Below are 14,678 nucleotides of genomic sequence, written 5' to 3' on the forward strand. Positions count from 1 at the left end.
TGTTCTCTTCTGCAAAGCTAATGTACTGGAACTTTTCTCTATATAGGTTAAATTATGTTTCAGTCACATAAGGAAAAACAGGTGGGCAACAAACAAACAAAAAACCCTCACATGGAAATCCTTCATTTACACTATTTTGCCCCTGATTGGACCACAGAAAAGGGGCTGAATGCTGTTTAGCTAGTGTAGCTCTTGCTTTGCGTTTTATCTAGTGCTGTCTGTGTCAAAGTCGACCAGACTTCTGCTTGCAAAGCAAGACGTTACCTTCTCCTCACCCCACAGCCCTCTGTGCAGCCTCAAAATCAGTTTCGGGGTGGGGGAGATTGTTGCCCTACCTGCCCAATGTTGAATACTACCCTTTGGCTTTGAACATTCCAAAATAACAAAAAAATAAATGTCCAGAATCAAGACTACCATTTGTTAGCTAAAGAGTACAGTGGTACCTTGGTTTGCGAACTTAATCCGTTCCAGAAGTCTGTTCTTAAACCAAAGCCTTCTTAAACCAAGGCGTGCTTTCCCACAGCAGCGGGGGACTCAATTTACAAATGGAACACACTCAACAGGAAGCAAAACATGTTCTTATTCCAAGGCAAAGTTTACAAACCAAAACACCTACTTCCGGGTTTGCTGCGTTAATCCAAGTTGTTCATAAACTAAGCTGTTCTTAAACCAAGGTACCACTGTATGTTACAAGCCAGGTGTTCTGAAAAGCTTTCTTTACCTATGTTTTTCAGCGTCTGACAAACACTTCTCCAGGGAATACTCTCGCCAGAAGCAGTCCCAAATGCAGCAGCGGCCAGTCTCCCCAAAATCCACGATATGACAGGTAGAACTGATACAGGTGTTACTTTATTTTTTCCAGATCTTAGCAATTTAAAGGAGACCTTTCAGGCAGTGATCCTTTAAACACAAGCACTTTCTGAAAATACTTTTCGCTGAAATTGATGAGACTTGGTTCTAAGCTACTGTGTTTCGAGGCCTGCAATGCCAGCAAAGCATCACAGTTGGAAAAAAGTTAGAGCTAAGTGTCTTCCCTCTGTATCAATTCTGTGTTTGTGTGTGATGGGGGAAGCCACTGTTCACTGGAACTTGCCCTATTTAAATCTAGGAGGACTGGGAATGCTTAATGCCTTTCTGAGACATGTAAAGAGCACAGACTCACATCCCTAATCTTCTGTTTTAAGTGATTAAAGTTGCTGGTAGATCCAGACGCATTGATTGGCTGCCTTGCCCCATGCTGCTCTCTAGTGGAGTTAATGATCAGCGAGCAACAAGGGACATGCTTCTGCCAGCTGACTATTAGGAACAACTCGTTTGGATTTCATCCAAAGTAAAGTTAGCACTTCTCATACACTAACTGTTCTCGGCATTTCTACCCGGATGAATAATTTTGCAAACTTGGGGTTGGCACTGCAAGCGTTTCTAGAATATCAAGGACAGTAAATGTTCATTGAACTTCAGAGCAAGGTCCTTGCAACCTTCTTTTCTTGAATGTGCATTGTTCCCTGTTCAGTGAAGAACTGGAATAACTCTTTCATATCTGCAGAAAGCCAAAACATTAATCAGTCCTCCAGTGGTTTACCATTATGCTTTCTTTAATGTTTCCTTAGCAAAGTGTATCTCAGGGAATTTGGAAACGATCTTCCAACTCTACAATTCTGTGATTCAAAATTAGGAGACGATTAACCATGTGCATTAGATTTGAACTAAGAGGTGATGAGGAAAGGAAAATGAGGGTGGTGGAAGGAGAGACTCCAAGGTAGCAGACTGAGAACTTGAAACAGTGCCCAGCTTCAGTGATCGTGTGTGTGTCGGATTAGTGGGGGAAATGGAAGCAGGACTTGCAGTTGGGCTGTTCTGGAAAGGCAGAAAAATGGCATGCAGTGTGTGTCTTGTGGCTCTTGGGCACACCAGTATTATTTGGCTGTAGATAAGGAACTTTGTCAGCCAATGTTATGGAATGTTGTTTCTCCATTCAGGTCATACCATTCGTCCTATATGGATGAAGACTACGATTCTCTGGCCCTTTGTGACCCTATGCAGAGGAGAAACTGTGAGGTTGACAGCCTGCCCGAAAGCTGCTTTGACAGTGGCTTGTCTACCTTGAGAGATTCAAATGATTATGATTCAGAAGTGGACTCTAAACACCAAAGGATTTCTCAGAGGCCACAGGGTCTGCGTGAAAGCTTTACGGGTGACGCTTCTGATACAGATGTAAGCTCCAGACTTAGCTGCATTTTAAAAAGAGACAAAATTACTACTTGCTATCTATTGAGCGAACCCAACAGTTTCATATAAGTAAGAAATAAAGTAGTGGGTCTGAGTTATTACTGTGTATGCACAGACCAAAAGGGGGAGGAATCAATATGTATAAGGTGGCTGTGAGGTTTATTTTGTGGAATGTTTGCTCACACACGTCTGATTTGTGAGCACACAGAATGGTTTTTGTAGAGACCTGATTAAAATAAAATGAAATTCATGAATGAAATGTATGCTAATCCACAAAGGACAGCATGTTTGATATGGCAGTGATCTACTCAAGGCCCGCATATCAGAGAGAATGATAACCATCTATGGTCATTCGCAAGCCTCCAAAAATCAAGATTGTGGAAGCCACTTCTTAGGTATTATGCAAGCCTTCTTCATATGTTTGAAGGATACACCATATGGAAAGGGAAGGGGGCTGTACTGTACCCCATCCCATAGATCATGTAGCTCCTTGGCTCTGTGTCTCTTGCCCTCCCCTCATCTCCATTCATTGAATATGGTTGTTTGACCAGTACTTTTCAGTACTGGCCCAGACTTGGTGGAACGCTCCAACGCAAGAGACTAGGGCCCTGCGGGACTTGACATCTTTCCGCAGGGCCTGTAAGACAGAGCTGTTCTGCCTGGCCTTTGGTTTGGAATCAGTCTGACCCTTATGTTTCCCTCCCCTTATGGTTTTGATTTATGGGTTTCTATTAAAATGAGGCTGCATTTTAAATTGTATTTTAACAAGTATTTTAACAAACTGGTTTTTGTTTGTTTGTTCTCCCCCTATTTTGTTTTATTGTAATTTTATTGGTGTTAGCTGCCCTGAGCCCGGCTTATTATTATTATTATTATTATTATTATATTATATTGAGCAGAAAAGGCCATGCATAAGTTGCAAGCCCTGGACATCAGAGGGCAGGGAGAAAATAGCCTTCCCTGCTCTGCTAATATTTTACCTCTGTGTCTCAGTCTTTTTTTTACCCTTGCCCCCTTTTAGCCAACAAAAATTCCATGACCCCTTAGAACCTGGCTCCCCTAATTGTTTCATTTGGATTTTCAAAATGATTGAAACAGTGTGACTTTTAATTATTGCTACTTCCATTGTACATATTTTGGGGGAAACCCTCTCTCACACACCACCCCCTGCCTGAAATTTTGCTATGCTTCCCCTGGTGCGGCTTGCTCCACTGGTTTCAAAATGCTGCAGTGTTTATATCCTGTCTTTGTTGAAAATGCAGTGTGACGTTATTTCCAAAAAAGAGACACTGCTGTATGCTTTGATCCACTTCTGTCCTTCCTAAGGCTAATTTGAGGTCATTGTGGAAGCTGGTAACACTTGCTGGTCTCTGCAGGTCCCAGATATCCGAGATGAAGAGGTATATAGTCCTGATGACGTCGGCACCGTCTTGGACTGGAAGCCCACCCACCCAGTCAGTCGAAGCAGCTCTGGAGCTTCAATAAGGAAATGTCTCCCTGTCATGTCTCCACAGGTATGTCTCCACAGGTTTCACCTGAAAGCCGTATTGACTGGGATCCAACAGATACTTTCCACCTGGGGTGGAGAAATTTTTAGCCTGAGGACCCCCCTTTCAGCTTTAGACATATCTAAGGGCTTGATCAGTGTAATATTTGACTAGTATTCCTTTAAATGGCAGGTTTCCTTCCTGTCACGCTGCTACCTCATGAAATTTAAAAACTCATGCTCGGTTTTTAAAGACATTTGCCAGGTGACATGAAGGGCAGTTGTTTAAGAAAGACAAGTCCGACACTCCATTGGATGGTTTGGAATAGACATGTGCTTCTGTCTATTGAGGATGCAAGCTGCCGTAGGAATGAGATTGTTGACTGTAGACGAGAGGCGGTTTGTACACTTCATGAATGTCAATCTTACGTGTGTTTGTTTGCCCTTAGTCGGACTCTCCAGACTGCAGCTCCAGATACCCAAGCTCAGAGAAAGCTTACAAGATAGTTCTTGCTGGGGATGCAGCTGTTGGAAAATCTAGCTTCCTTATGAGGCTTTGCAAAAACGAATTTCGAGGGAACACCAGCGCAACTCTAGGTATGTTCGTCAGACTTTCCCCTTCTGGGGTGTCAGCAGCCTGGTCACAACAGATTGGAGTGATATTGTATCACTTTTGAAGGAGGCTTGAGCCAAAACCCTAGGTTTAAAATATAAGCAGCAGTGGGTGTGTTCTGCTCCCAATGGACACAGTAGATATGTGTGTAATATGTAGCAGGCAGCTCCCTATCTTAGAATGGCAACCTCCATTCTAATCACTGGCAGGGGGTTCGACTCAGTAAATAATTTCTCTTCCTGACATGCTGCCTTTATAGTGAAAATTGGGCTCCCTGTCCCTGCAGTTAGTTAAGAAAAAACAAGGTACAACGTAACTGCCTGCTACATATGTTAGGGAATAAGAATCAGGCTCTCCTGCACCAGTTAACGAAGAACAATGTACACCAGGCATAGGCATACTCGGCCCTCCAGATGTTTTGGGACTACAACTCCCATCATCCCTGACCACTGGTCCTGTTAGCTAGGGATGATGGGAGTTGTAGTCCCAAAACATCTGGAGGGCCGAGTTTGCCTATTTCTGATGTACACAGCTGCCTGCTATGTATATCTGAAGAACTGTGCATGCACACGAAAGCTTATACCAGAACAAACTTAGTTGGTCTATAAGGTGCTACTGGACATTTTTTTTTATCTTTATTTCACCTGCTATACAGTGAGGGTGTCTAATTTGACCTGGCTGCCATTATTGTGAAAGGAAGAGGCACGGTTTGGACACTTTGTCCTATAGCAGAGATAGAGGAGGAAAATGGCAGCCATCCAGGAGGCAACAAAAACTTGAAGAAACCATGGTTAGAATGGGGATGGGGAATGAAGCCTCCCAGGAACTTGCCATTAGCCAAGTATTGTGAGACTTCTGCATGAATAAAGGCTTCCGCACTCTCAGCCCTGTGGGCTAATTGTATTGTGAAGGCAAAAGGAACCATTTATATACAGTGGTACCTCGGCTAACAGACGCTTCAGGTTACAGACACTTGGTTAGAGACTCCGCTAACCCAGAATTAGTACCTCGGGTTAAGAACTTTGCTTCAGGATGAGAACAGAAATCGGGCGGTGGCGGTGTGGCAGCAGGAGTCCCCATTAGCTAAAGTGGTACCTCAGGTTAAAAACAGTTTCAGGTTAAGAACAGACCTCCAGAACGAATTAAGTTCTTAACCAGAGGTACCACTGTACTCCAGTCCTTCTTTAACTGCTGCAAGTGGTGTGCATTTTTACTCTGTTATCTGTATTCTGTGCATGTGGATTTTGTAAAGATGATAAAATGTGCAATGATCAAATGCACTTACGGTCTGTTAATGGAGAATCTCTTTTGAGTCACTGTTGGAAGACAGCATTCCTGTCAACCAGTAAGTGTCTGGGCGGGGCACGTAACATTGACTTTGCTAAAACCACCTTACTATTATTCACTTGTAATTGCATCAGTGATGCAGTTTTTAATCTATGCTAGGCATGTCCAACTGGTCGATCGCAGCCTACTGGTCGATCGTGAGGTGCCCCTGGTCAATCTTTGGAGCAAAACAAACAAACAAACAAATAAATAATGGGTAGATCACTGCAGTCTTTTTATACTGTGAGTAGATCGCAGTCTCTTGGGAGTTGGACATGCCTGATCTATGCAATCTAAAAATGCCAGTGGCTTTTTGTATGTTTCTTTCTCTTAAAAGTTCTATTAAATATAAGTACCATCAATATATGGAAATGGTGTCATACCTGTGCCAAGTCCAGCAATATTTGGAGGTTGGGGAAAGCTGCACTAAGTTATTCCTCTGCCTTCGTTTACTTCTACTCTGTTAAAGGATATAATAGATACTTCATTTTTTTTAAGGTGTTGACTTTCAAATGAAGAGGCTCATTGTTGATGGGGAACCTACAGTGCTGCAGCTGTGGGACACGGCAGGACAAGAGAGGTTAGTATGACCTGGGCTTGTACCTTGGGGTTAGATCTCATACCAAATTTCAAAGGGAGAAGCAATAATTAAGCTCAAATCTGTGAAAATGCAAGCCTCAGTCTTGACCTGTACTTGTGTAAAAGTGGATTGAGTTTGCTGCTGTGCAGTGAATCTGGTTGAAGATATCCATGCGATATGAAAAATGCATTAGTAGGTAAGCTGTAATGAATTGGGATTGTTATTAATTTAGCAGTATGGTCAGGGAGATTGCAACTTTTCTATAAACATTTTCCCACTTGTGTATTACTATGAGGATCTGGGGGTGGGAAACCAATAAGATCAGTATAATTCATTATATTTTTTGCAAATTTCCTTTTTCCTTTTTTTGCCATTCCTACCATATTTCTCGAAGGTTATGTACAGTAAGGCTTCCTAGTTCATCATAGTACATTTATATTGAAATCCTTCAGCCTTGGATGCTGAATGCCTTGAGGCAACATACTGTGGTTTTCATCAATTTTCCTTTTCCATTATATTAAAACTATTTTGTACAACGCAGGATATTCATTCAATGCAATACATTTATACATAAAACATGAGTGGTGGCATGTTTCAGGGAGGGAAAGAGACCCCCAAATTAATCACACATACGACTCTGTGGAGGTGTATTAATAACTAAGTCATCTTTAGACAGGCTGGCATCTCTGCACCAACTCAGAGAAGCTTTCAGTATAGCCTTAACTATAGAACAATATAAATGGGCACATATATTTCCCATTCAGGTTTTTTATCTGTACGATTTAAGGATAATTCTGGCATGTTAGCCTTTGAAGTCCAGTCTGGTCCTGGGCTCCCCATCAACAATGTTTGAATCGTGCCATTACCTTCAATGCCTAATGACTGCAGTTTATACAATCTGCATTTTTTTAAAAAATGAGGTGCCACCTTCCTTAAGTTTAAAAGTTAGCACAAAAGTTTGTACATCTTGCACTAGGTCAGTAATGGTGATGCTAATAGTATCCAAACTGAATTCTTGCCACCCATCAGCATTCAGGGGTCCAGACACTGGGATGCTTTGCTTTCTGTTTCCTTGGAGGCAGGTTCTTATCTTAGAAGACTGCCTGCACGACAAATGGATTCAGGTCTCTGGGTCTGGTCTACTGAGTTCATTGAACTTGTGTACAGATCAGACTGGAAAAAATAACAACAGAAGAGTTGTTATTAGTGTGGTAAAACCTAGTGTGGTTTTAAATGTAACTTTCTCTTAAAAGGTTCCGAAGTATTGCTAAATCGTACTTCAGAAGAGCAGATGGGGTACTTCTTCTATATGACGTTACCTGTGAGAAGAGTTTCCTGAATGTACGAGAATGGGTGGATATGATTGCGGTAAGGATTTTGGCCATGTGAAACCTATGGAGTATGCTTCCAACTCAGTGTACATAAGATTCCCACTTAAATCCAGTGAGCTTATTCTGGAGTGCTGTATTTATTTGTGAGACTGGCCAAATTCAAAGGAGGTCACTGTAACAGCCAATAAGCTGATTGGCAATTTCAGGGAGCCCCTTTGAAGTCTGGAAGAAGTAGCTATGATTCCAACTACTTTCTCCAGATGCAACATTTTCTCCTCCGCAGATGTCTGCAGAGGGGGGAAAAGCTCCATTGTTGAGCAAGCGATTGGGATTCAAACTGCTTCTCCCAAATGGAGAAAGCAAACATGCTCAACTGACCCCAGTGGGGATCCCTGTCAGTGCCATCAGTTCCTTCACAGCTGTGGCTGCACCTGCTCCCACCTCAAATCACACCTGACATCAGAAGTGGAACAAGTGGGCATGGTTCCTCACCACTGGTTTAGGTTGTAAGAGGGATTTGGTACACAGATAACTGCAAGCATTGCTCTGAGCCATTGTGAGTCACAGGAAATGTCTTTTGCTTCCGTGGATAAACAGCCAATTCATGTATTGACTTGACCAATGCAGGGCAAGCACTTGCTTTCATTAATAAAGGCTAAATAAAACATTGACCTGGAGGGTTCAAGGTGGGATGTTCTTTTCTGTTTTTTAAAATGGAAACTCCCTTTGTTTTTAAATGTTATAATCAGATAATTCCGTTTCAGTGTGGTTACCGTATTCAGTATAGCTTGATAAATGTGCCTGTATAATCTAACTGACGTCCATTGAAATTTGACCTTGTACTTTTTGACAGCAGAAGTTTAAATGTTTAATTGGAGCTTAGTGTCTCAAGCTCCAGCAATCCCTAAAACCGAAAACAAACTGTGTTCTTGCAGGATGCAACTCATGAAAACATTCCAATCATGATGGTAGGAAACAAAGCCGATCTTCGCCAGGTGCTTGCTGAGCAAGGACAGAAATGTGTGCCGATAAACTATGGAGAGAAGCTGGCCATGGTAAGAACTACAGAACTCATCGCTCACAATCAAGAAAGACTTGGCAGTAGGAAGTGGAGGATTGGATGAATGTATTAAAATGATGGTGTCAGATCTTGGATTTATGAGAGTCAAGTCATAAAGAACTGAGATTGTAATTCACTTAAAAACATTGGTATTGGATGACATTTAATAAGTGCTTAGTTTGAAACTTGCTGAAAATTTATGGTTTGTCGCTGGCTGATGTTTTGGCAACCTTTATTCAGATAGGTACCTCAAAGCACGCAGAAACAACTGTGGCTAGTGAACTGTACCTCCTGTAGGTTAGCTTCTTCCCCGGTGTTCTCATCTCTTTTAATTAATTTATTGGAAGGAAAACTTCCATGCATATGTGCATAAGCCTCTTCTGCTTTTGTTTTTCCACCTAGACCTACAGTGCATTGTTCTGTGAAACAAGTGCTAAAGATGGCTCTAATATTGTGGAGGCAGTACTTCATCTTGCTCGGTAGGTTGAAAGATATGAATTACTTTTTCTTAACCCCATTTACACTGTTTCTCTTTTTTGGCGAGGGGAGTCAGATCTGCCAAATGGTATTTCACGTCTTAAAAACATAAAAATCTGCACAGATGTTCTTTCTGTGTAAAATGAACATGAACCTTGCATTACATGCGATGGCGTCTCCCAGAGAGCTGCTTCCCAGGAGGACGTCAAGTGCGAAATACCTGTGTGCTCTTGTTTCCTTTGCTGAGTGATACACTGTTTTCTCATGCATTCCTGTGTGGAATTGCTTTCTGTGCAGGAACTTTGTAACTTAGGAAGCAGCCTCAAAGGGCTTTTGAAACCTTAAGCAAAGGAACACACTGTACCCTAAGCCTCTTAATAATTGTCTTCCAAATGGAAACAAATGCTGTTTGTTTCAGTACCCAAACATAAATTATTTGTCCCTATGCTGCTTGAAATATATGGCCTTTCATATGAAAAAATTAGGGGATTTCTGGAATCATTTTTCTACATTTTATGGCAAGCTGTTTTGTTTTCAAAAGCCCTTCTTGAATAAATAAAAATAAGTATGGGATTCCTGGAAAGAGGCAAAGCTGCTTGTTAATTCGGAGCACAGAGAAAAACCCTTATCTTCCCATGGCAACAGGTGCAGCAGAGGTGTAACAATCCACTTATCTGGAAGTATCAATTCAAAGTTAATTGTTGCCTTGTGGTATGATTCATTTCCAGGAATTTTCAGGCGCTACCCTTTAAATAGCGCAGTGCATTAGAGATTTCCAGGGAGCAAGTACAGAGCAATTATATAACCCAAACAGTTGATGGAAAACAGACCTCTTAGTTCTAATTTTCAGACTACTAAATGAATTATTCGAGACCTGAAATGTTCTCCTCTTTATGACAAAATGGAGATTTTAACCATTTTGTTCATCCTAGAGTGGGAAACCTGTTTTCTGGGGGTTATATTTGAGAGAAGTTGCGGACCATGAACAAACATACTCCAAAACTCTAGAGGTGCTTTAGTGGTGATCTTTCCTGACTGCTTCCAGACTGAAGAAAATCATTTGCTTGCTCCAATAATGTTTCCAGGGGAAGCCGAGGAGGACTCCTCTAGGTATTGTTGGACCAACTCCCATCGGCTCCCGTCAGCATGGCCAATGTCAGCCATGATTAGAATTGGAATACCAGCAAGATCTGTGAGGCACAATATTGGTTACCTCTGCCACAGCCTCTTGAGCATGTAGATTATAACACTGCATTTTAATTTCTCTACTTTTACATGGTGAAGGACCATAGATCTGTGGCAAGGGCCATTGTGCATGTAATGTCCCAGATTCAATCTTTTGAGTTCTCTTGCTGAAAGTATCTCAGGTAGCAGGTATTGAGAGAGGCTCATTTCTCTCTGAGACCATGAGAGCTGAACAGGGAATGAATGGGGCATTTGTGGTTCCTCCAGATGTTGCTGGACATGGCCAGTGGTCAGGGGTAAAGGGTTTCCCTATCCCTGGAGCAAACATTGCCAGGCTAGATGGATAAATAGTCTGACCTGGTGTAAGCCTGCTTCCTATATTACCAAGAGCAAGTAGACCCAATATAGCAAGCCATTCACAGGACTGCAGAAAATAAAGGTAACCCAACTACATGTTAGAGCAGTACCTTGTATTAGGCCAACCAGAATGTCACAAAATAGTGTGCAAGTGTTGGAGAACTTTTTATGAGGCTAGATAGTAAACAACAAGGGGAGAGAGAAGAAGAGAAAATCCTGGCTGATGTGAAAGGCATGTGAAAGGCAGCTAGCAGACTCAAACTTGGCTCGGTTGAATATGCAGGTTTTGGGTTGTAGTCAGGTCTGCTAGTAATCATACCAAACTATTATTTTTCAGAGAAGTGCGAAAAAGGAGTGACAAAGAGGAGGACAAGTCTGTGACAAACCTGACTGGGACATCATTAAAGAAGCCGTCTCTCACCAAAAACTGCTGTGGTGTTTAGAGACAATCCAGCCCTCTTTTTGCTCCAAAGAAACAGATTCCTGTGGCTGGGGCAGAAAAGGAGTAATGAAGGATTTAGGCATAGAGTGTTCTGTAGAGAAGAACCTGAGAACCATTACTCTTGAGTTGCCACATCCATTCAGCAGCTTCAGGTGCTTTGGAACCCTGTTGAGCAAAACCAGGCCAGGGAGTCTGGGACCTTCAGTCCAGAAGCAGAGCCAGACACTCCTGAGACATTGGTTCCTGTGTGCAAGAACCAGCTGCAAACCGCCTGTGCCTTTTAAAGACAACCTGCCCAAGAAATGTTGAAGCAAGGCATCAGGCATCCTCCTTACTCAAAATATACATGTAAATAGTAAGCCCATTCTCTGACCTGCTGGGAGACATTTGCTGCTGTTCGTGCAATTTCATCCCCGACCTGAAACTTGCCCCATGTCTATTTTGAGTGGAGTTCTGCAGTTCTTAACTTCCCCCTGCATTCTGTGCTGCATCGGGTTCCCAAGGAAACATGGCGGCAGTCAACCTCTAGGCAAATGAACCTGCATTGGAAAGGAAATCGTGGCTGTGTCAAAAGCTAAACTAATCATGCATCCCTGACGTCATGTAGGAACTTTGGGGAAGAATTAACCATTCAAGCTTGCTTCTCCTTTTAGAAGCCATACATGTCAGTTGACCAGGATAAATGAAATGTGTCTTAGCTGTCACTGTGGTGATAAACCCGTGTCTGGGCTGTACAGCTTTGGAGTGCTCCCAGTTGCAGGGGATGTGTGTGTAAAATGTAAATTAAGCAGGCTTTGAAGAAGGCTAAGCTAAAACCTCTTTTCCCCCTCAGGCATCTTGTTTTCTGGGTGGAGAAAATCCAACTAAGTTCTACTCAGAGTGGAGCCACTGAAATTCATGGGTGGAAGTTAGTCATGCCTGTCAGTTTCAATGACTACTGTGAGGACTAACAATGGATATAGTCCAATTTTTGTTATTGAAGAGAGTCAATTTGTGTGCATCCCACATCTCAAGAGGCATAGCCCAAGCACAGGCTCATGACCCTGGTGAGAACTGTCTGTCATGTGCCCTTTGTTGAAAGACCTGCTCCCCACATGCCAGTATTCTCATAATGCAGTGGAGTTAAATATGGGTGTTTTCTTCCCACCTTCAAAATAATGAGCTCTAATGCTAACTGGTTTAGATCAGCAGCTTTCACAGGTTGCACCCTAAGTAGTCTGTACTTAGCTTGGGCAAACAGCTGATCCAAGCCTCTGCATCTCTTCTGGAAATGGTTAAGTTTGCAGTGGGCCTGAGTTCAAACAATCTAAAGGGAAAGAAAGGGAAAGGCCCCCAACAGATAAAACAATGTAGAACAAAAGCTCTTACATACAAAATTAGAAGGTTGATTCTGACCTCTGTTACTGATAACTACTACCTGGAGAGAGGGCTTTTTTCTGACCTGTGGAATGGGAAGTTGGTGGAGATTTGTACATGCAAATGTTTGTTGACTGAGCTAAGAAACTTGGGCTCTTTTATATACATGTTAAATATTTTACTGCATTTATAGGTTCATATCTTTTTCCTTATAACTAATTTATAAAAACTAGTCTATTTTTATAGATGTATAGATTTTATTTTGCTTTCCCATGCTTTATCATAGTGAGGAAAGTGTTTGCAATTGAAGCATTTGTTAGCTGTTCATGTCTGTGAAACTTACAGCAACCTAGAAAACTAGTCTAAATTCTGCAAGTCTCAATAGAACTGTCTGGGTTGTGAGGGGTGAGTGGGTGCATTGCTTTACTTGTAGCTCAGGAGTAGCTAATCTGTGGCCCTTGGGATGCTGTTGGACTTCTGTTCCCTTCAGCCACAGCCAGCACAGTCAGTAGCCAAAGATAGCAACCTTTGGAGGGCTACAGGTGCTCCATCCTGGTGTAAGCAATGTATCCAAGGAAAAACTGCAAACAGAGAATTGGGGACACTTAAATACCACCAAAACTCTTATATTTCAAAGCATACGTATCAGTGGAAATGTTTAAAATTGGGGTGAAATGAAAATACAAATGTTTGTAATTCAGCCAACTTGGATGCAAATCGGTGCTGAGTAGGGCACCGTAAGTGATTTGCATGTTCTCCTTTTATACATACATTTATACTCAAATCCTAGCAATCTAGCCCAGAATTTCCAGTTTTCGCAGGTTGATTTATTTTAAAGATTTCTAGGTGTTATTTTAAAGCACCAGTAGCAGTAATCGTGAAGCATTCACAGTTATGGGTTACAAACCTGGTATGCAAACAAAAATTGAAGTGTTAAAATAAGTATAAACTACTCAGCATCAGGGCTTATACAAGTCTTTGAAATGCCTTTGCAGTAGCAGGGGCCGCCAAACCGAAGTACTGGTTTTGTTACTTCGACAACAGCCAGCAGTTTAAACCAGCATGATTGCACTTTTGGAACTTTAGTTTCTATTTCTGAAGTTGCCAACTTCCTAGCAAATCATCCTTTATAGATTGGAGCGGTGCAAATACGAATCCTGCCATGTGCCAAGAAGTCCCTGTCTATTTCAATGGAAAGAGCGGTTCCATTCATGCCATGAAATGTAGTACAGGATTGGGGAACCTGTGTCCCTCCAGATGTTGTTGGACTACCACTCTTTCCATCCCTGACTGTTGCCCTTGCTGGCTGGGGCCGATGGGAGTTGGAGTCCAATAACACCGGAGGACCGCGGGTTCCCCATCCCTGCTGGAGTGCAAGGAGATCTTTTCCTTTCTCCTCCACTCACAGCAACTCATTGCACAATGTGGGACATTGGACTGGGACATGCCAGTCCTGAATATGTTTGTGCCCATATGTTTGGTTAGCAGAACTCAGCCACTTTGTACAACTAATTTTCTTGTTGATTTGTTGAGTACTTGTAGTCTTAACTGCAAAAGTAGTCTTTATTTATTTAGTGACCATGTTACCATATACATGTATATTTATTTTCGATGGAAAATCTTTATATGATTTTGTTTCTCATAAATTATGTACATAAGATTTATTTTTATGCATTTAGCACTTAAATACCATTGTCTGTCACTTACTGTCTTTAGCTTCTGAAATGTTAACACATACCATGCTGCTTTTAAAGCCAATGATCTTTGTGTTTTGGCCTCCTTAGATAATTGATCTGCTAGCAAAGTGCTTTGGTAGCTGGCCTTTAAACACATGCCAATAGTTTTTATGAGCCAAAATATGCCGCACCAAAATGTCTTAGAATTAAAATGTTCTATAAAACATGAATGAGCACTCTCTTTATTGAAAATGTCATTTTTGAAGTCTTTCTAATACGGTTCTGTTAGGTAGTTGCAAATATTGCAATCCTATGTTTTTCCCACTCAGAAGTTAAGTACTCTTAAGCGTTCAGTGGGACTTGCTCCAGTCTAGGATTGCCATCTTAGTAAGCATGCCTAATTAAACCATGTGAAACTCTGTTCTGTAAGTCAGAGGTGAGCAGAATCTCAACTAGGATTTCCTGGTGGGCCTCTAGGTGATTTGAAGTATATTGGCATTGGTTTCTGGCTCCTACTTGTTTAAACATGATGACAACATATGACCTCCCCACCACAGAAG

At 41.9% G+C, this 14,678-nt stretch overlaps 1 protein-coding gene across 2 annotated transcripts in view; it reads left to right on the forward strand.

The window, feature by feature from the left end:
* Positions 1-14,348, forward strand: part of RASEF (RAS and EF-hand domain containing) — a 34,204-nt gene extending 19,856 nt beyond the window's left edge. For both annotated transcript variants that reach the window (XM_080972589.1, XM_080972590.1), the window contains 9 exons: positions 735-826; positions 1,980-2,214; positions 3,606-3,743; positions 4,165-4,312; positions 6,153-6,234; positions 7,488-7,602; positions 8,501-8,620; positions 9,028-9,104; positions 10,982-14,348. In XM_080972589.1, coding sequence (XP_080828715.1) covers positions 735-826; positions 1,980-2,214; positions 3,606-3,743; positions 4,165-4,312; positions 6,153-6,234; positions 7,488-7,602; positions 8,501-8,620; positions 9,028-9,104; positions 10,982-11,087 — 1,113 coding nt within the window. In that variant the 3' untranslated portion in view covers positions 11,088-14,348. The remainder of the gene's footprint in view (positions 1-734; positions 827-1,979; positions 2,215-3,605; positions 3,744-4,164; positions 4,313-6,152; positions 6,235-7,487; positions 7,603-8,500; positions 8,621-9,027; positions 9,105-10,981) is intronic.
* Positions 14,349-14,678: the final 330 nt, after the last annotated feature.

The sequence above is a fragment of the Podarcis pityusensis genome, assembly GCF_964106645.2.
Source record: "Podarcis pityusensis genome assembly, chromosome: 11".
NCBI classification, from domain to species: Eukaryota; Metazoa; Chordata; class Lepidosauria; order Squamata; family Lacertidae; genus Podarcis; species Podarcis pityusensis.